The 20,341-nt window shown below is 39.0% G+C and overlaps 1 protein-coding gene across 9 annotated transcripts in view; it reads right to left on the bottom strand.

Moving 5' to 3' along the window:
* Positions 1-20,341, bottom strand: part of cbfa2t3 (CBFA2/RUNX1 partner transcriptional co-repressor 3) — a 77,529-nt gene that overhangs the window by 4,249 nt on the left and 52,939 nt on the right. For 4 of the 9 annotated variants that reach the window (XM_079864996.1, XM_079864997.1, XM_079865000.1 and 1 more), the window contains exons 8-11: positions 15,662-15,797; positions 12,449-12,517; positions 10,929-10,982; positions 366-556 (exon numbers count right to left, since the gene is read on the bottom strand). In XM_079864996.1, the coding sequence (XP_079721122.1) occupies positions 366-556; positions 10,929-10,982; positions 12,449-12,517; positions 15,662-15,797 (450 nt within the window). Of the gene's footprint in view, positions 1-365; positions 557-10,928; positions 10,983-12,448; positions 12,518-15,556; positions 15,798-20,341 lie in introns of all 9 variants that reach the window. The other 5 variants (XM_079864993.1, XM_079864992.1, XM_079864998.1 and 2 more) reach the window with 2 other exon arrangements.

Here is a 20,341-nt window from a genome sequence, read left to right as displayed (position 1 = left end):
ACATGATTGATTCCGAAGGATATATTAAAAGACCCGGTCAATTTTTTTAAATAAATACAAAATTATTAAAAAATAATAATAATTATCAATAAATTACATTTTTTGAGATCCGGGGCTATAAAAAAAACATCCGGGGCTGAAGCCCCGGATGCCCATGTCTAACGACGCGCCTGGTACTGACACTAAAACTCTGAAAAATTGAATTTTTTCCTCACACAGTCATTTTTATTTTGGGTGAACTATCCACGATACATATTGTTGCATTTTTGTATTGCGATATATTGCGACACGATATATTGTTACACCCCTAATGCAAATCGGTAGAAGCCAGAATGGCGGCCGTGGGTCGTGTGTTTGTTACTCACTTCGCTGGAGTCCTCCTGCTGGTTGATGACGGTCAGTGCGTCCTCGGAGGCCTGTCGCTTGGCCTCGGCCAGAGCTCTCTCCATCTTCGATCGCTCAGCCGAGATCATCTCGTGAGCTTTTCTCTCCGCGTCCGACACCGCTTTCTGCAGCTCCGACATGGCCTGCCTCTTCACCTCGTTCACTGCCTCCTCTGGAAACGAGGAAGAAAATAAGACATTATCCCTGTGGATCCTCTCAACAGCCTCTTCACTTCATTCACTGCCTCTGAAAATTCAATTCACGTTTATTTGTATAGCGCTTTTCACAATACACATCGTTTCAAAGCAGCTTTAGGGAAAGTGCATGAGTCCACATTACAATTCACAGTGATCTGTTATCAGAGGAAACCGTCTAACACCGTGTGGAATCAAAATCAATCAAAACCCACAGCCAATCAGAACAGCGTGTGGGCGGAGTCTCACGGTAATCAAATTCACAAATATTACACCATTTAAAGAGGTAGTTGATTAAGATTCCACTTTTTTAACTTAAGTTAGTTAAATCATGACAGAATATGCTAATCAATGACTAGATGATAGTTAACTCCACATCAGCCACATAAATTCATCAACTATCCGTTCAGAAACTTTCTGTTGTCTCTTCTTCTTGAGTCTCTCCATCTTTGTCTGGTTTGAACATAATAGCTAAAAGTTTTTGAAATGTTCAGTGCATGTGTGTGTGTGAGGTAAAAGGACACGAGCTCTTGAAGCTCCGCCCCCTGTGCCGGGAGCAGCAGCTCATTTGCATTTAAAGGGACACACACAAACGGAACGTTTTTGCTCACCCTCAAAAAGTCACAATTTTAACATGATATATAGAAATATCTGTGGGGTATTTTGAGCTAAAACTTCACACACACACTCTGGGGACATCAGAGACTTATTTTACATCTTGTGGAAAGGGCATTATCACCCCTTTAAACGTTATTAAAAATACATAGGCTGAGTTACTAAAACAATCTTTGTCAAAGAATACACTTGTTTGTTCACAGTTTGAACGAGATAAATTTCAAGATCTGAGGTGAATTATCCATTGTTGCTTTTACAGCTACAAAGCACTAAATGATATTCAGAGTCACATTACACACTTTAAACATTAAATAAAGCACATAAACAGTCCCTGAGATTATCATTGCCACACTTTGTGTTTGTTGTTCCAGCGCGACGTCGCAGAAAAATAGAAACCGTTTCTAAAACAGAATCGTCGCGGCTGGTTAGGACACACACTCGGATTAACATGGAAAAGAGGCGTTTTATCGCGCGTCGCGTGTAGTTAGGACACGGTGTAAGTTATGTATTTCAGAAATGTACATATACAAAATCACATTTAGTGAAAAAGGTATTAATTTAAACAATGTAATAATTTAATGCAGAAACAATGAGCTCATTGAAGTAATGAATACTTGTTTGTTAACATGATTAGCATTGGTGCATGTTGAGTCAGAAAAATGAAAAAATAAGACATTATCCCTGTAGATCCTCTCAACATCCTTTATTGAGGCTCTCGAAGCTTTCAGCGTGTTCATCTCTCCGAACAGATGTACATCATCCAAGATTTAAAACATTCTGTCAGAAAAATTAGCTATTAATAATTTATCCCGAACGACAGTGTTTACAATTATTTCCAGTGTGTTGATAGGCTGAAAGGTTCTTCACAAGCTTGCCTATATTTACCTAACAATAAATGATTAAATATTTTGGTAACACTTTACAATAAGGTACCTTAGTTAACATGAACTAAGAATGAACAATACTACTTCAGCATTTATTAATCTTAGTTAATATTAATGGTAACATGTACTAATATGTTATTAAAATCAAAGGATGTGTTTGTTAACATTAGTTAATGCACTGTGAACTAACAGCTGTATTATTATTATTAACTAACATTAACAAAGATTAATAAATACTGTAACAAATGTATTGATCATTGTCAGTTCATGTTAGTTAATACATTAAATAATGTGTGTGTGTGTGTGTGTGTGTGTGTGTGTGTGTGTGTGTGTGTGTGTGTGTGTGTGTGTGTGTGTGTGTGTGTGTGTGTGTGTGTGTGTGTGTTCAGGACATGCAGGTGTGAGAGTGTCTGAACATCAGGGGTGCTTGTGCTGCAGTGTCTTTCCTTAACCTTGTTAATGTGAACATTTAGCATACGCTCTGAAAGCGCGTGAGCTCGGTGACCTAAACCACGTTTTAAGGCACATTCCCAAAGTGAGGAGGATCCAGACAGTAGCAGACACACATGCTGCCTTCAGACAGGCTCTGTTCGGGCAAAAACCCAATGCAGAATTGTATGTATCATTTGGTGAAAAAGCAAGCACAGATTGCACTGACAAGCAGAGTGTAAAAAATGTATATATACTCCTATTGCATTCAGAACTGAAGTACTAGCCAATTTTACATATAGTATACACATTTTCAAATGTAGTCTTTTAAAAAGCATCTTAAAAAATACACTAAGTGCAATGTAGTGTTTTTCAAAAATATTGATTTTTCTATACATATCAATATTGAAAAATCTGAAATGCTTCCAAAACAAATTTCCCACAGAATAGACACACGATACCAGTCTCTCTCTCTCTCTCTCTCTCTCTCTCTCTCTCTCTCTCTCTCTCTCTCATCTCTCTCTCTCTCTCTCTCATCTCTCTCTCTCTCTCTCTCTCTCTCTCTCTCTCTCGGTGCATGCTGGGAGTGTTGGGGTGCGTGTGGTGTGAGGGTGCTCATGAGGAGAGAACGATTGATTTTGCTTTTTTTTCCGCTTTTTTGTTGCTATTTTTTTTTTTTTTTTTTTTTTATGTTTCTAAGTTTATGAATGTTTGTTTATTTTATTTTTTTTTCTCTAAAAATAACATTTGGTTTGTTTTGTGAGTGTTTGTGAGTTTTTTGAGGCGGCACCGGGATGGCGTCTATCCCTGCGGGGACAGTGTCACAGGTGTCGCTCCGCCATGGAATCAGGTGCGTACCGGCTCAGGGCGTCACAGTTGAAGACGTGTTGCTGGCAATCGGAGAAAAAGTTGGGTATGAAAACATTACTACAGCATCCAGGATGAATAAAGCAGTGGTGGTTTTTTTCGAGAAGCAAGACATAATAAATCAGTTGATAAGCGACGGAATCGTGGTAAGTGGCGATTTTCTTATTATCTCACCGCTTGTTGCTCCGACAACTAGAGTTACGATATCCAATGTGCCGCCTTTTATTCGAAATGAGGAAATCGAGAAAGCTTTGACGCGATATGGGAAAAAAGCTAGTGAGATTAGGATGATCCCGTTGGGGTGTAAAAACGCTGCTCTAAAGCACGTTATGTCCTTCAGGCGGCAGGTGTTTATGTTCTTAAATGAGCCAGAGTTGGATATTTCGTTCAGAGTTATGCATGAAGGGAAAGCGTATTTTATTTATGCAAGCACTGGTAATATGAAATGTTTCGAGTGTGGGGACATCGGGCATAAAAGGCACACATGTCCGCACAAAGCCCAGGTTAGTGAAGTGGAAGTTAGGCCTAGTACTTCTGCTGCTGGTGGTGAGAGCACTAAGTCAGCTCCTGAGGATGTGCAGCCTCAAGCTGGATTACAGGTGAACATCGATAGTAATGGAATGGGTGAAAGTCAGAATGAGAACGTTCATGAAATGGTTGACTTTGGTAGAAGGCATGGTATTTCTGAACTGGAGGGCGCTAGTGCATTAAATGATGTAGCTACGGTTAGTGTTGAAACCGAAAGTGTTTCTAATGAAGTTTCTGAAATGTCTAATTCTGGCGAAATGGGTGTCGCTGATACGGGGATGAGAGATGATGATGCTCTCTCTGATATGTCTGACATTGGATCACAGTGTGGAAGTGTGGACGATGTGTACACATTGCAAGATATAAATAACTTCCTGGATGGGACCTTTGGCAGAACTGTTGAAGTTAAGGAGTTTTTTTCTGATGAGAATAAATTCATTCATACAGTTAAATTGCTGCAGAGAAATGTAAGCTTTGATGCGCTAAGCAAACAAAAAAGGTTCAGGTTGAAGAAGATGTTAACAAAGCTAAGAAAGGATAAAATGAATGCTTCTCAAAACAAATCAAATGTTTAATTTACACGGGGTGAACATTTCCTTTTGTTTTTTTCTTTTTCTATCCTCTTTATATCTTCTTTCTTCTATGGAGCTGTTGAGAGTTGCCTCTTTAAATATAAATGGGGGTAGAGATGGGAACAAGTTAGCGATGGTATCAGAGTTATTTAGTATGAAAAAAATAAATGTAGCTTTCTTACAAGAAACACACACTAGTCTAGACAATGAATCTGAATGGAGTAGATGGTGGGAAGGAGAAAGTGTTTTAAGTCATGGGACTAATACATGTGCTGGTATCGCTATTTTGTTTTCTAAAGGAATGAAGGTTAATATTTTAGCTGTTGAAGAAATTGTAAAAGGAAGAATATTGCTGTTAAAAATAGAATATGAAGGATCTGTGTTCATACTGATAAATGTTTATGCACCTAATAATGGACCTGAGCGTGTGAGGAATTTTTTACAGTTAAGGAGTGCTTTGCAAAAAATTGATGTCAATGTTTGTACTATCATTGGAGGTGATTGGAATTGCACTATCGACTTTATTCTTGATAGAAATGGAGAGGAACCCCATCATGAATCAAGTGTTGTATTATTAAAAATTTTAAAAGAGTTTGAATTAATAGATATTTGGAGAAGGAGGAATATAGCAATTAAACAGTATACTTGGCTCAAAATATCTAATAATAGGGTTAGCGGAGCTAGACTAGATAGATTTTATATAGGTAAAGAATGGAACAATAAAATAACAGATATTTCTATCTTACCCGTTGGTTTCTCAGATCACCACTTGATATTGTTTGCTTTGAATATGAAAAGAACTGCAAAACCAAACTATTTTTGGCATTTCAATACTAAACTTTTGCAAGATGCCTTATTTTGCGAGAATTTTCTTTTCTTTTGGAATGACTGGAAGTTGAAAAAGGTTAATTTTGAAAATGTGCTTATGTGGTGGGAGGTTGGCAAAGCAAACATAAGAACTTTTTGTCAAAATTATAGTTCACATTCTACTTCCATGGTGAAAGCAGTGATACAGAAACTTCAGAGGGACATACAGGCTTTGGAGAATATTCTTATGATAAATAATGATGATGGACAAATAAAAAATGAACATTTAAACAAAAAGAAAGAACTTGGTTCAGTATTACAAGAACAAGTGAAGGGAGCATTAATAAGAGCAAGAATTTGTTCTATTAAGGACATGGATGCTCCTTCCTCATATTTTTTTAATCTTGAAAAGAGAACTGTTAAGCAAAAGCTAATGTATCATCTTCGGCGGCCTGACGGGGTCATAACCTCTGATCCATTGGAAATAAGGAAACTGGCAGTTAAGTTCTATACAGATCTATATGATGTTGAGACGTGTGATCTTGAATGTGTGTCTGACTTGCTGAGTGATCTACCGACATTGACTAATGAACAGAAGGAATCTTTGGATGGACAGATTACTTTCCAAGAGATCACTGAGGCAATGAGTCAGTTGTCAAATGGACGTTCGCCAGGAATTGATGGCTTGCCGGCAGAGTTTTTTCAGGCATTTTGGAGTGTACTTGGAAGTGACTTATATGAAGTTTTATTGGAAAGTATAAGTAACAAGCTACTTCCTATAAGCTGTCGAAGAGCAGTCCTTTCCTTGCTCCCTAAAAAGGGGGACTTGTGCCTTTTAAAGAACTGGAGACCTGTTTCTTTACTGTGTATGGACTATAAAATTCTTTCAAAATGCTTAGCAAATAGATTAAAACATGTTTTGGAGGTATTAGTTCACAGGGATCAAACATACTGTATTCCTAACAGGTCAATTATGGACAATCTTTTTTTGTTAAGAGATGTCATGGATCTTAATCAATTCAATAATGTTGACCTGGGTGTGTTGTCGTTAGACCAAGAGAAGGCTTTCGACAGAGTCAATCATGTATATCTTTTTGAGGTTTTGAAAAGTTTTGGGTTTGGTAAGAATTTTATATCATATATTCAACTGCTATATTCTGATGTTTTTGTGATCGTAAAAGCTGGTGGAGGATTGAGTGCGCCAATACCTGTGCTAAAAGGGATTAGGCAAGGCTGTCCACTGTCTGGACAGATATATAGCCTTGTTATTGAACCATTGCTGTGCAGGCTAAGAAGGGACCTCAGTGGAATCAATGTAATGCATGGAATCTCCATATCAGCTTATGCTGATGATGTTACTGTTTTTATTTCAAATCAAAATGATGTTAATATTTTAACTGAAATAATGAGAAATTATGGAAAGGCATCTTCAGCAAGGGTAAATTGGGGAAAGAGTGAGGGACTTATTATTGGTCAGTGGAAGGGTGGGCAAGGACCTCCAAAACTACCTGGTGGATTGTTGTGGGAAAGAGATGGGCTGAAAATGTTGGGTTGTTTTTTGGGAAATAAGCAGTTTCAGAATAGGAATTGGGAGGGATTGCTGGAAAAGGTGTCTGCCCGATTGTTTAAATGGAAATCGCTATCACCATTGATGTCATACAGAGGAAGAGTGCTGGTTGTGAACAATCTGGCTGCCTCAATTTTGTGGCATAGACTCATTGTAATGGAACCACCTGAGGATTTGATTTGCAAGATACAGAGGACATTTGTGGAGTTTTTCTGGAGTGGGGAGCATTGGATTCGAGCGGCAGCACTCTACCTTCCCGTGTGCGAGGGAGGTCAGGGTCTGGTAGATGTGCGGAGCAGGATCTGTGCTTTCAGAATACAAGCGGCACAGAGGTTCCTGTATTGTAAAGACTTAACCTGGACTGAGACTGCAAAAATGATTCTACAAAAAGCTGGTGGTCTTAAATTAGACAGACATCTGTTTTTGATGGAACTGCATAAAGTGAATCTGTCTGAGATTACACCCTTTTATCGGTCAATGTTGCACTCTTGGAGAACTGTTTTTAAAGTGGAAAGAGATGTTGAGGAATCCGGGAGTTGGATACGAGAGGAATGCTTGTTTTTTAACCCATTGATTCAGACAAGACTTTTGTCAGCTGTAAGCGTGCGAGAATGTTTACAAAGACATGGTATTGTGAAGTTGGGGCAACTTTTAAATAATGACCGATGGGAATCCATAGAAACCCTGAGAGAAGTGACAGGACTAAAGTCGTTGCGCTTGACGGAGAAGCTGGTGGAGGAAATAGTCAATGCATTACCAAGTGGCTATAGGAAAAACATCGGACAAGGATTCCCGTCAGACTCAAGCAATGAACCCGACTTTCCAAAAATCAGAGTTGCTGCTGTCGTCGGTGAAGGACAAGAGGATGAATCTGTAGTCTCAATTTTGTCTTTTAAAACTCCACAGCTGAACTTGTTTGAATTGACATCAAAGAAAGCCATATACAACACTGCAGTAAAAGTTTTGCATCAAGTTTTACTCAGAGGACAAAAGATCTCGAGGTGGCCAGTTTTGCTAAAGCCAGATTTTCTTGTAAGAGATAGATGGAGAACTCTGTATAAACCTCCAGTCGAGAAAAGAACAGCGGATCTTCAATGGAGAATAATTCATGGTGCAATAGCTACAGACAAACACGTGGCGCACCTGAACCCAGCAGTAGGGGTGGGATGTAGGTTCTGTGGGGAAGAAGAGAATTTAGAGCATCTGTTTTTAAAATGTCATAGATTGGAAGGTCTTTTTGTTGCTCTTAGTAGGTTGTTTCAAAGTTTCGGTGAAGATTTCTCAGATGAAGTTTTTATAGGGGGTGTGAAATATAACTTTTCAAAAAGAAGGAAGATGTGTCTGTTAAATTATCTAATCGGAACTGCGAAATTGGCAATATGGAAAACCAGGAAAAATCAGGGTTTACAGCTCAATAGTATAAATGTTGAAATGATGTTTATGAAGTTAGTAGCTGGCAGATTAAGGATAGAATTTGCTTACTATAATCTTGTAAAAAATGAGATGGGTTTCAATGATCTGTGGTGTGTTAATGATGTTTTGTGTGTTGTTTCTGATGGACATTTGGTTTTGAAAATGTAATTTTCATTTTCTTTTATTTTTTTTAAATCTTTTCATATAATGTGAATTTGTTTGGAAAATTAGTGCTGTTTTAAAATAAAGATTTTGTAATCTCTCTCTCTCTCTCTCTCTCTCTCTCTCTCTCTCATCTCTCTCTCTCTCTCTCTCATCTCTCTCTCTCTCTCTCTCTCTCTCTCTCTCTCTCTTTCTCTCTCTCATCTCTCTCTCTCTCTCTTTCTCTCTCTCCGACAGCGAGTGACACACAAACCCGCCTCTCCTCACTCACTCCTTTCATTTGCTCCGGATGAATAATGTTGGTGTTACAGGGCTTGAATTTCGGCGAGGGATTGCCCTTATTTTTACTCATTCCTGCAGATTTTGTGCTTAAACTCAAAAGTGCGGCACATAAAGCCGCCTCTCAGAACCACACTGAGCTCTTTATCGCTGTTTATTGCGCTTAAACAGTCAAATACACACAAAATATTGTCAAAATGCCGGTCTTGACGAGTATTCACGTAAACACAGTCAGTCCTGTTTTAAGTGAACATGAACAGTTGAGAAGTAAAACGCATGTGTAACAGTGTAATGGATCTGTGCGTCAGCTCTTAAAGTGACAGAAGCCTAATAAACCTGCTGCCAAATTATGAGGTAATATTATGAATATCTTTATAGCAGTTTTTCCCCATGGTATGGATGTAAATATTATGGCCAGTGAAAATGTTGAGTTGCTAGTAACTTTGGAAAACCACAAGCCACAGTGGCTGGTGAGGAAAAAAGTTCATGTCAATAACTTGTTGTCAAAACTACTGTTCTGTGGGGTTATGGGGTTTAGAGAGTATGTGGATGATTTCAGAATCTGTCAGGATATTGTGTGTTCTGTTAATGCATGTGTTTATTGCTGCAGGGGGTACACACACACACAAACACACGCACACACACACACTGCAATCTTTGCACCATAGTGTGTTTACTCTAGAAAGCTGGTTGTGATCATAAATATCTGTCATAACACACCCTCCATTCAATTCTCTATAGAGTTCTGCCTCAGGCTACTGACTGACTGTGTGTGTGTGTGTGTGTGTGTGTGTGTGTGTGTGTGTGTGTGTGTGTGTGTGTTCAAATCTACATCACTACTGTCTCAGCTGGAAAGCTAGTTAGTATTCAGTCTGTTCTCTCCGCACCTCCCACACACATCTCCTCGTTTTTTTTGTTTTTTCATGCATTCATTCTTCACTTCTTTGCTTTTCTCTTCATCATCTTTTTGGTTCTCGCCAATTTCTCAGTATCTTTGAAAACACTAGACGGCTTAATCAGACTCGGAGCATGCACCACTAAAATTAGTTTGCAAATTTAATTAATTTTTATCAAGGAGACTTGGGAGCAGATGCTAAAGCAATTGGCACATAATGGAAACCATGGGGCGGCAATATTAACGTTTTAATCCCACAGGGATATGTCAGTTTTCAAGGTTTTTCTCTTTCTACTATCCTCTTGTATTCTTTTCAGTTTCAAGCCTCAAAGGCAGAAGGACATCAAAATCTAGACACTCACAGGTAAGAAAATTTATTTTAATATCTCAATTATTTCTCCCAGACTTTATTTTTTACCTGAGTTACGTTTATGAAATCTCAGTTTTCAGTTTACCTCTGGAAGTTTCAGAAAAGGCCTGTCAATACTTCAAACTATGGTCAGATTTGCCAGCCTGCCATCAAACATCTCAAACATTCATCGAATTCTTCAAAGACTCATTTGTTTGGATGAGAGATTTTAGGAGAAACACCTGAGAGAGCTCCATTACAGGGGTGGTTGAATATGATTTGACTTTTCTAACTTTAGTTAGTGTGTAATGTTGCTGTTTGAGCATAAACAACATCTGCAAAGTTACAACGCTCAAAGTTCAAAGCAAAGGGAGATATTTGCTTTTACAGAAATCACTTTTTAAGGACTACAACAAACGGCTGGTAGAGACTACACCACATTCCTCCCGGGTTAGTGACATCACCAATCCTACAATTTACATAAACCCCGCACCCTGAAAACAAGTTATAGATTATCATGACAGAATATGCTAATCAATGACTACAAGATAACTACACATCAGCTTCATAAATTCATCAACTAACCATTCAGAAATGTTGTCACTTCTTCTTGAGTCTCTCCATCTTTATCTGACTCGGGTTTGAACATAAAAGCTAAAAGTTTTTGTAATGTTCAGTGCGTGTCACACAAGCTCTTGAAGCTCCGCCCCCTGTGCCGGGAGCAGCAGCTCATTTGCATTTAAAGGGACAGACACAAAAACTGTGTGTTTTTGCTCACCCTCAACAAGTGACAATTTTAACATGCTATATAAAAATATCTGTGGGGTATTTTGAGCTAAAACTTCACACACACTCTGGGGACATCAGAGACTTATTTTACATCTTGTGAAAAGGGCATTATACCACACCTTTAAGTCTTCAGGGGCCATAAACTGTAAAAAAAAAAACAGTAGTACAGGTGTAATACGGGTGCCGTTACTCACCCTGTTTGTTCTGAAGTTGCTTTAATGCTGGCGAGAGTGGGATACTTGTAGAACCTGCATGAGAAACAACTGCAGTTAAAAGGGATTTTGTCACAGTGAAAATGCAGTTGAGATTTGCAGACAACAGCAGTTTAATAAATTAGTAATGGCATATTGATTTTACTCAGCTGTAATGTTACTGGTGTGGGTCACAATTAATAAGTGCCCTTTGACCTCTGACCTTTGGGCGAGTGACACCACCTGTGCTCTGGCTGACCTCATCAGTATTATGTGTGACCTTTATGGCCAACCAGGCTTGTGTACAGCTCCCTTAATATTTTATAATAAAACAGATTAATCCAAGAACAATCCGGCCGTGTTTCCCCTCACTCTCCTTTCTTCAGGGTTCGTACAGATACTGTAAAATGAACTTACAAGGACTTTTCAAGCACTACTTTTTTTTTTTTTTTTTCCAAGGACTACAATCACTTATAAAACAATATTTTTATTATCTTTAATATTCTAAAAAAAAAAAGAAGGCAAATAGATAAATAAAAAATAAACCAATAAACAAAATGGTGCAAATAAAGTGCGGCAGATGCAATGACTGGTAACTTTAACCATTGAAAGGATACGATGACAATATATGACTGACCTGAATAATGAAAGCTGTATCATATTCTTGAATATTTATGATAAATATCACGCTCATAGTCATGCGAAATGCCTCGATATCAATATCAGATTTTAATTTTGAGTGAAAAGATTGTTTATCGATGAAATTAAACACTAATTTCTCATATATTGTCTTTCATAAATTAGTGCCTTTTCATAAATATGGCTGTTTTCAAGGGTTGCTTAAATTTCAAAAAGTCAAATTCAAGCGTTTTGAGCATCTTGTACAAACCCTGTTTGTTTCTCTCTCCGGGCCGGGTCGCGTCTGCCTGTGCTGATCTGCTGTTGACCGCAGGTTTCTGCATTATCACTGCAGATTCAACTGCAGTTGTCTTTCATGGCCGTGACAGATGGAGATCTCTGAACACTAATGACATTCAACGACCTCCTGGCCTTGCATAACTACAGCTGTGAGACCCTGCAGGCCAGTTGGCATATCTGTGACCCTGGACCACAAAACCAGTCTCGAGTCGCACGGGTATATATGTGGGAAAAGCCAACAATACAGTGTATGGGTCAAAATGATCGATTTTTCTTTTATGCCAAAAATCATGAGGATATTGAGTAAAGATAAAAACATTTATTTTTGTGAGTGAATGCAGCACAATTGTGAACATAAATGAACAACTTTAAAGGAGATTTTCTCAATGTTTTGATTTTTTTGCACCCTCAGATTCCAGATTTTCAAGTCATATCTCGGCCATATATTGTCCTATCATAACAAACCATACATCAATGGAAATTATTTATTCAGCTTTCATGTGATGTATAAATCTCAATTTAAAAAAATTGACCCATGTGACTGGTTTTGTTGTCATATATTGGTGTGCATGTGTGGAAGTCGATGCTCTGTCCGGTTGACTCACCAGCCTTTCTCCAGATCTCCTCGGGAAGGTATCCTGAAGGGGGCCGGTGCAAGAAATCTCTGTGGATTTCTGTAAAAGAGCATCAAAAGAGCGACTTGAGTTTTCCTGGGGTGAGAGAAAAGCTTCTTATCAGCCATAGACAGCACCAAAAAACCCTGCCGATCATCTAAAATCATGACACGCTCTTGGAGCTTGACAACCATGTCCTTACCAAGTGTGACGCACCCTTCCCTAATGACTGCAATAACAAATAGCAACAATTCTGTTGGCTGCTTGGTTTATATTTCTGTGTCATCTTCGCATTAGGTAGTAGGAGTGTAACGGTTCTCGGTAAAAACCCGAACCGTACTGTTCTCCACCCGCGGTTGGATCTCAAATCTGATGACGCATCTATAATCTGGTTTGTTAAAAATAATAATGCGTAAAACAGACAGTTCCGCTAATGTATGTTTCTGTTGATGGATGCACATGCTGGCTCCCCAATTATACATTACAACAGCGATGATCAAAAAACATGAACAAAAACGGTCACTCTTTGTAAGCTTCAATGCGTGTGCCGTTTGCTCGAACATGACCAGCCATGACGCCGTCATCACTCGGGTGTCAGATGCGAAATCTGAACACACATTGCTATCTGTTTAAACTAAACTCATTTAAGCTTTTCCAATTTAAACATATTTTTCTTACCCAATCAGAGGAAGGTTACCATGACGTATTCTAGCTTATCAGAGGACTCTGTTGCCTTGCAAGGGGTGGGACTATAGTAAGTGATATGACGCAAACAGTGTCGAGTGGAGAAGGAATCAGAGAGCGAACAGAGCGGAGAATTACACACACAGATTTATGAGAGAGACAGAACGATTATAATATTTATATATATATATATATATAGCATATTAGCAATTATAGCATTATTATTTTATTGTTTTAGCACTTTTATGATGGCAAGCAGTAAAAGATTTACCTCAGAACAAGCTCTGGAACAATTAACAATTACTGGAAAGTGACGAGGAGAAATTCGAATCACTGGCATGCCTGAGAAAAAACGCCTGGGACTGTTTGTATATAAAGTTAATTATTTAATTGTTCTGTACACTTTTGATTAAACAATTACAAATGTCTGTCAAGCAAAGGGTTTGAAAAATATATTTTTTGTTCAAAAACTATTCACTATTGTTGTGTGAGGTGTGATTTTCAGTAATAAATGACTAAAATAAAATTTTCGTTTTTGAAATTATCTAGTTTATTGTAATTTTTTTACTAATACTTCCTTTATAAACACATTACATGCATTCTTATGTTATCTTAGGGTCTTCTGAATCCATAGATACCAAACACATGGTGTTCCATCTCCATTACATATGGTTTGTAAGCCCAAATGTAAAAATAGAGAAAACGAACCAAAAAGGACTTAGGGCCCAGAGGGTTAAAGTGACAGCAGCCTAATGTCCCTGCTGTCGGTGTTTATAATGTTAATCAAACCACAAAAGACAAGGAAATCACTCACAGCTCTGGACTGAATAGCTTTTGTAACATCAATTAGGATTAATCTTTAATTTATAAAGTCAAATATGCAATGTTATTTTACATTTAGTTATTTTATGTTATTTTACAAACTAATGTTAAACCTGAAAAGCACTGTTTATTTTATTAGTATCTTTGCTCTGTTTGTGCTGTTGCTTGTAGTTAGATTTGTTTTTCTTATTTTCTTTATTTTTATTTAACAGTAGTCCTCTTTACCCTGAACATAGCACATACCGAACCGTACCGAAACCGCGATACAAACCGAACCGTGAGCTATTTGAACCGGTGCACCCCTATACTAGCTCGCCCCTTCCACAGCGAAAGTCCACTGTCCCTCACCGCTGTATTATAAACACTGAACATGTGACTGGCAGAGTCATGCACGATTTTTGCTCTCAATCACAACAGAAAAATGACTTTATGTCATGCCTGCTTAGGACAGTGACTATTCCCAGGAACCTAGAGTACTGCACATGACCCGCTTATCCGACACCTGATTTAAACCATAGATCACTAATGACCTGTTGATTGGAATAAGGTGTGTTAACTTACAGAGACACCCAAATGCAGTACTGTGGGTCTCTAGGAACAGGCTGTGACAGACAAGGATTCGCTGGATAAAGTTACAGAGACGCCAAGGTAAGGACAAACTGTGAGGTTAGTGTGCTAAATGTGGGATCACATGCCAACAGGTCCTAAAAAGAGAACAGATTTGATTTGTTTTTGATACGTTGGCTGATGGAAACCACTGAGTGTGTCCGACATGCTGCTACTTATCTAAAAAAGTAACTCAGATATTTTGTTGTTTATCAGCAGCCAATCGTGAAAGTAAAAGGGCTGAATGCGCAATCTCATTGGCTGATGATAAATCTTTAAAGCCCGTTTTCTCAAAATTACTTTTCTCTCCTAAATCTCCACTTCAGTCGCACCGATATACACCAAACTCTCCAGTCTTGCACCTAGTTATATTATGAAGACATTTACAGAGGGATTTGTAAATATATTATTCCTAGCCTGATTTATATAACATTTTATTCATTTTTTAAGGCTATTGACAGTATATTCTGATTTACAGGATAACAAAAGTAGATATCCATAAATCCCTCTGTAATTTTTTCCCCATCTAATATGTGAACACAATGAAAATGTAATTTATAACCTGGCTTTATCCAATACTCACATTTCGTTTTTTTAAATATATGCAAATTAGCACATATTTAATTAGATCTTGCCTAATTTGCATATTTAAACATTAAAATTACAGAAAACTTGTAATACATCTTTTTCTCATCTTAATGTAGGTAATCAACTGGGAACGTTTCATGGTGATATCTGCTAGTTATAAATGTTATCCTATTCACCAGTAGTGTCTCGCCTTAAGGGAGTAATGCAATATTGTAATGGATTACTTTGCAAAGTAACTTTCCCCATCACTGTAATGTTAGTGTGCTAAATGTGGGATCACATGCCGACTGGCCTTAAAAAGAAAACAGGTTAGATTTTTTTTTTTGATATGTTGGCTGATGGAAACTTTCTGCGTGACATTTCATGCTGCGTGCCGAGGATCTGCAGCGGTACATGTACCTATCGGCTGTGTGTCGCTGCTGTTAGAAGTGTTGGAGGAGGAAGAGTTGTGGTGAGGAAGAGGAGGAGGAGGAGGAGGAGGAGGCCGCTGGGAGGAGCTCACACCTTTTTTCATATCCTCCACGTCGCTGTATCGACGGATCCAGTGGTTCATCTCCTCGCGGTCCGCCTCCTGGCAGCGGCGGAGCACCGTGAGCGAACGCCGAGTCTTCTCCACCATATCCATGATACAGTTCAGCAACTACAGGGAGAAGCGGATGGAAAACAGTGGAAGAGCAACATTAGACCAGTTACAGTCACACCCTTCAACATTTCAGAACGGTTTATTCGCTCTAGTTGAGAAAATGGTAGTAAAATATAACAAGAATCAGTTGATATTTGTCTGGTTTTGTCCGTCCTTCTGTTAGACTGTCTCACACATTAATTATGTTGAATATCTGTCAGCTGTTAAATTTAACTACACTATTAGATAATACCAGTTTAGCTCAACCAATCACCAAGCAATGCTTCATTTTGTTCAGTCTGTGTGTAAAAAGAGCATTAGCAATTAAAGAAAACACACTTCAGCAAAACATGTTCAGGTCAAAGTGTCTGAATTATTAAAAACAAGTGAACAGTCAGTGATAAAATAAGAACAAATACACAAATTACAAGCAGAGATGTATGCATCAACAAAATGAATATGCATTCACAACCTTGTAACTCTGTTATTGTACTTTAATACATAAAATAAAACATCCTTCGGCCCGCATCAATAGAATAATAACAAACAAATAAAAAAATGGTTTAGCTTTTACACCTTTTACATGACACTGTTTCTGTTCATGGCCATAGGTTAAAATAAAATAAAAAATCTACTACACTATTTCAGTAAATATAATTTCAGTCCTCCTGATGTTCTCTTGTATACCCTCACACCTTTATTTGACACTAGCCGAGTTTCCATTACCCTTCAAATTGCGCAAATTGAAATTGCGAATTGAAAATACGCCCAATGGAAACACGTTAATTTCGCAAAAACTCCCATTTATCGTAAAAAAGTGTTTACGCTCGCATGAGGGGGTTTTTCAGGCAATTCAAAAAAGAAATATTTCGCACATTTGCAATGGAAACAGAATACAAGACAGATTTCTTTATTAAATTCATATAAGACGAAAGAATTACAGGAATAATGGATTCTAAACCTCAAATAAATGCCACAATCAAGACCTCCAAGCAGAAATGAGGGAGAAACACCCAGAAACTCCTCATATGTGCCGCTCACAAGTATAATAAGGGTCGTTCCTTACCATTAATGCTTGGAAAACACACACACATCTCCTTCGGTTAATAATAATGGCTAGTGCAGTGACTGGGATATAGTACATAAACCTCATGGTTTTTGGAATGATTTTACTCATCGCGAGAGGGAAAAAATGTAGTTTTAGTCGCATAACATCAGTTAATGGAAACGCCGTCATTTCGCAATAGTTTTTTGTCGATATTTAGAAAAAATCGCAAAAGTTTTGCGCAAATCTGTAATGGAAACGCGCCTACTGACACGTACGTGCCAGCTTTTCCAGGTCATGCATTCTGCTTTACATGGATCCCGACCGAAACCAAAACACGGATTTCTCTGTAAATCATCTGTGAATTTAAAGTTGGGCTTTATAACGCTGTGCATGTGCCACTCGTGCTGAGGGCAATGACTGAGATCCAATGTTTGCCTTACGTACATGACCGACCGACCAGTGGTGGCGTGCGAGTCCTTTTGTACCCACCACTTTTTTGGTATTAAGTGTTACATATTATTACTCATGTACATATTATTATGCATATTATTGCTCAGCATAACCACTTAAAACTGTCAAAAAATCTAACCAGAAAGGTTAGGTAGCCTTCATTAAACCGTTAAGCTTTTTCCTACAAGCCTCAATGAAGCAGAAACGCTTAATGTCAGATAACGTCCATTATAATTGGACTTAGGTTTCGATTTTTTGCCCGTTTTCAGTGGTTATGAGGAGCAAAATGGAGAGAAATTTGGTAATCGCTGTTTAGGCACATTAAACCACGTCATGTCATATTGTCAACATGGCACTTATGAAGCAGAACAGTGGGTCATGTGTCTAATGCTTTTTGAGAACTTAAGGCTTTCTTCTTCATAAAACGAGTCGGACCCCAGCACATCTCAAACCAGACTGACGCCCATGCGGGACCTAAAGCAATAAAAAAAACGATGACTGTGGAAAGCAAAAGCCGAATCCCGGACATTTTGGGGAATCTAGAAATCCCGGCCGGACGCATTTTGTAGGTCCAGAAAGAGGACATGTCTGGGAAAAAGAGGACGTATGGTCACCCTATATGAAACGCACCTCTCTCTCTCTCTTTCTCTCTCTCTCTCTCTCTCTTTTCGCCTCTTCTTTTGCGTTTAAAATTCTCTGAATGTGTACATTTTTTGTTTTTTTTTGCAGTGAGAGGTTAAGCAACAATATCCCCGCCACATCTGTGCTGCCAGTGGGAGAAGCCAAAACACTTCATTCTTCCCCGATCCTTCTCTCTCCCGTCTTCCACACACACACACACACACCTCCCCTCCACAACATCTCCCCTCATCCATGTGATGCCATCCCTCACTCTTTGAGTATGTTGTTGGCTGTATTTATTTCAGATTTGGATGGCGTCCAGAATAAGCCTGATTCCACAGACTGCAGGCCTCGTCTCAGCTGCTCTCTCCGGTGGGAACGTCCTCTCTCCATCTGTGGCCTTTTCATTCAATATGTGTTTGAGTGAGGGGAAGATTGTGTAGAGGCAAGGGGAGGTAACAGTGATGTGAGCGACATAAAGGCCTTGTTGGACCTGGTCACTTCATGCGTTTTCTCAGATACGATAGCTACGTCAGAACGTAGGCTCACTATTGGCCGACGCTGGTCATGTGTGTGTTGCTGGCCAAAAGTGAGCCTCCATTCTGAAGCGCTGTTACACTGCGTGAACTCACTCAGAGAAACACAGAAGAACATGAAGAGTTGAATAAAGTCGTTATTTTAGTTTTTGTTTGCGCACAAAAAGTATTCTCGTCGCTTGATGAACTTAAGGTTGAGCCACTGTAGTCACTTGGACTATTTTAAACATTTTCTTTACTAACTTTAGGGCCGGCAAGTTTCAATAACAGAGAAGCCTATGGAGGAGTGAGACAGCTCTCAGATTTCATCAAAAATATCTTAATTTGTGTTCTGAAGATGAACGAAAGTCTTACGGGGTTGAACGACATGAGGGCGAGTGATTACTGACAGAATCTTCATTTCTGGGTGAACTAACCCTTTAAGCAACAATAGCCTAAATGCATCTGGTTGTTGAAACCACATGTAAATTTTACCCAAAATGTTAGAAAATAAACGTGTGAGAGCGTTTTATGGCTATATGACACATTATAGCCAGATATTACGATGAATCTGTGCATCTCTTCAGCAAACTGCCGCAAATAAAGCAGAAAGTACGTCGCAGACTCTCAAAACACAATCATCTTCATTAAAAGTAGTGAGACTAAATGATCTTTCCAGTGCTGATGCCGCTCTCTCTCCTATCGCGGTCTTTGATTTTGAGATTAGCTGATGGTCAGTGAAATGCAACTCATATCTGTTGCTTTCGCTGACGTTGCAAATAGCGTGGGAATTGAAGATATTTTGTTTGTTTTGCAGGGACACATATACACTCACCTAAAGGATTATTAGGAACACCTGTTCAATTTCTCATTAATGCAATTATCTAATCAACCAATCACATGGCAGTTGCTTCAATGCATTTAGGGGTGTGGTCCTGGTCAAGACAATCTCCTGAACTCCAAACTGAATGTCAGAATGGGAAAGAAAGGTGATTTAAGCAATTTTGAGCGTGGCATGGTTGTTGGTGCCAGACGGGCCGGTCTGAGTATTTCACAATCTGCTCAGTTACTGGGATTTTCACGCACAACCATTTCTAGGGTTTACAAAGAATGGTGTGAAAAGGGAAAAACATCCAGTATGCGGCAGTCCTGTGGGCGAAAATGCCTTGTTGATGCTAGAGGTCAGAGGAGAATGGGCCGACTGATTCAAGCTGATAGAAGAGCAACTTTGACTGAAATAACCACTCGTTACAACCGAGTTATGCAGCAAAGCATTTGTGAAGCCACAACACGCACAACCTTGAGGCGGATGGGCTACAACAGCAGAAGACCCCACCGGGTACCACTCATCTCCACTACAAATAGGAAAAAGAGGCTACAATTTGCACTAGCTCACCAAAATTGGACAGTTGAAGACTGGAAAAATGTTGCCTGGTCTGATGAGTCTCGATTTCTGTTGAGACATTCAGATGGTAGAGTCAGAATTTGGCGTAAACAGAATGAGAACATGGATCCATCATGCCTTGTTACCACTGTGCAGGCTGGTGGTGGTGGTGTAATGGTGTGGGGGATGTTTTCTTGGCACACTTTAGGCCCCTTAGTGCCAATTGGGCATCGTTTAAATGCCACGGCCTACCTGAGCATTGTTTCTGACCATCCCTTGTCCATCCCTTTATGACCACCATGTACCCATCCTCTGATGGCTACTTCCAGCAGGATAATGCACCATGTCACAAAGCTCGAATCATTTCAAATTGGTTTCTTGAACATGACAATGAGTTCACTGTACTAAAATGGCCCCCACAGTCACCAGATCTCAACCCAATAGAGCATCTTTGGGATGTGGTGGAACGGGAGCTTCGTGCCCTGGATGTGCATCCCACAAATCTCCATCAACTGCAAGATGCTATCCTATCAATATGGGCCAA

Source organism: Squalius cephalus, assembly GCF_949319135.1.
Source record: "Squalius cephalus genome assembly, chromosome: 3".
Classification (NCBI taxonomy): domain Eukaryota; kingdom Metazoa; phylum Chordata; class Actinopteri; order Cypriniformes; family Leuciscidae; genus Squalius; species Squalius cephalus.
Note: the sequence above shows the minus strand (reverse complement) of the source record. Positions and strands in the feature narration are given on the sequence as shown.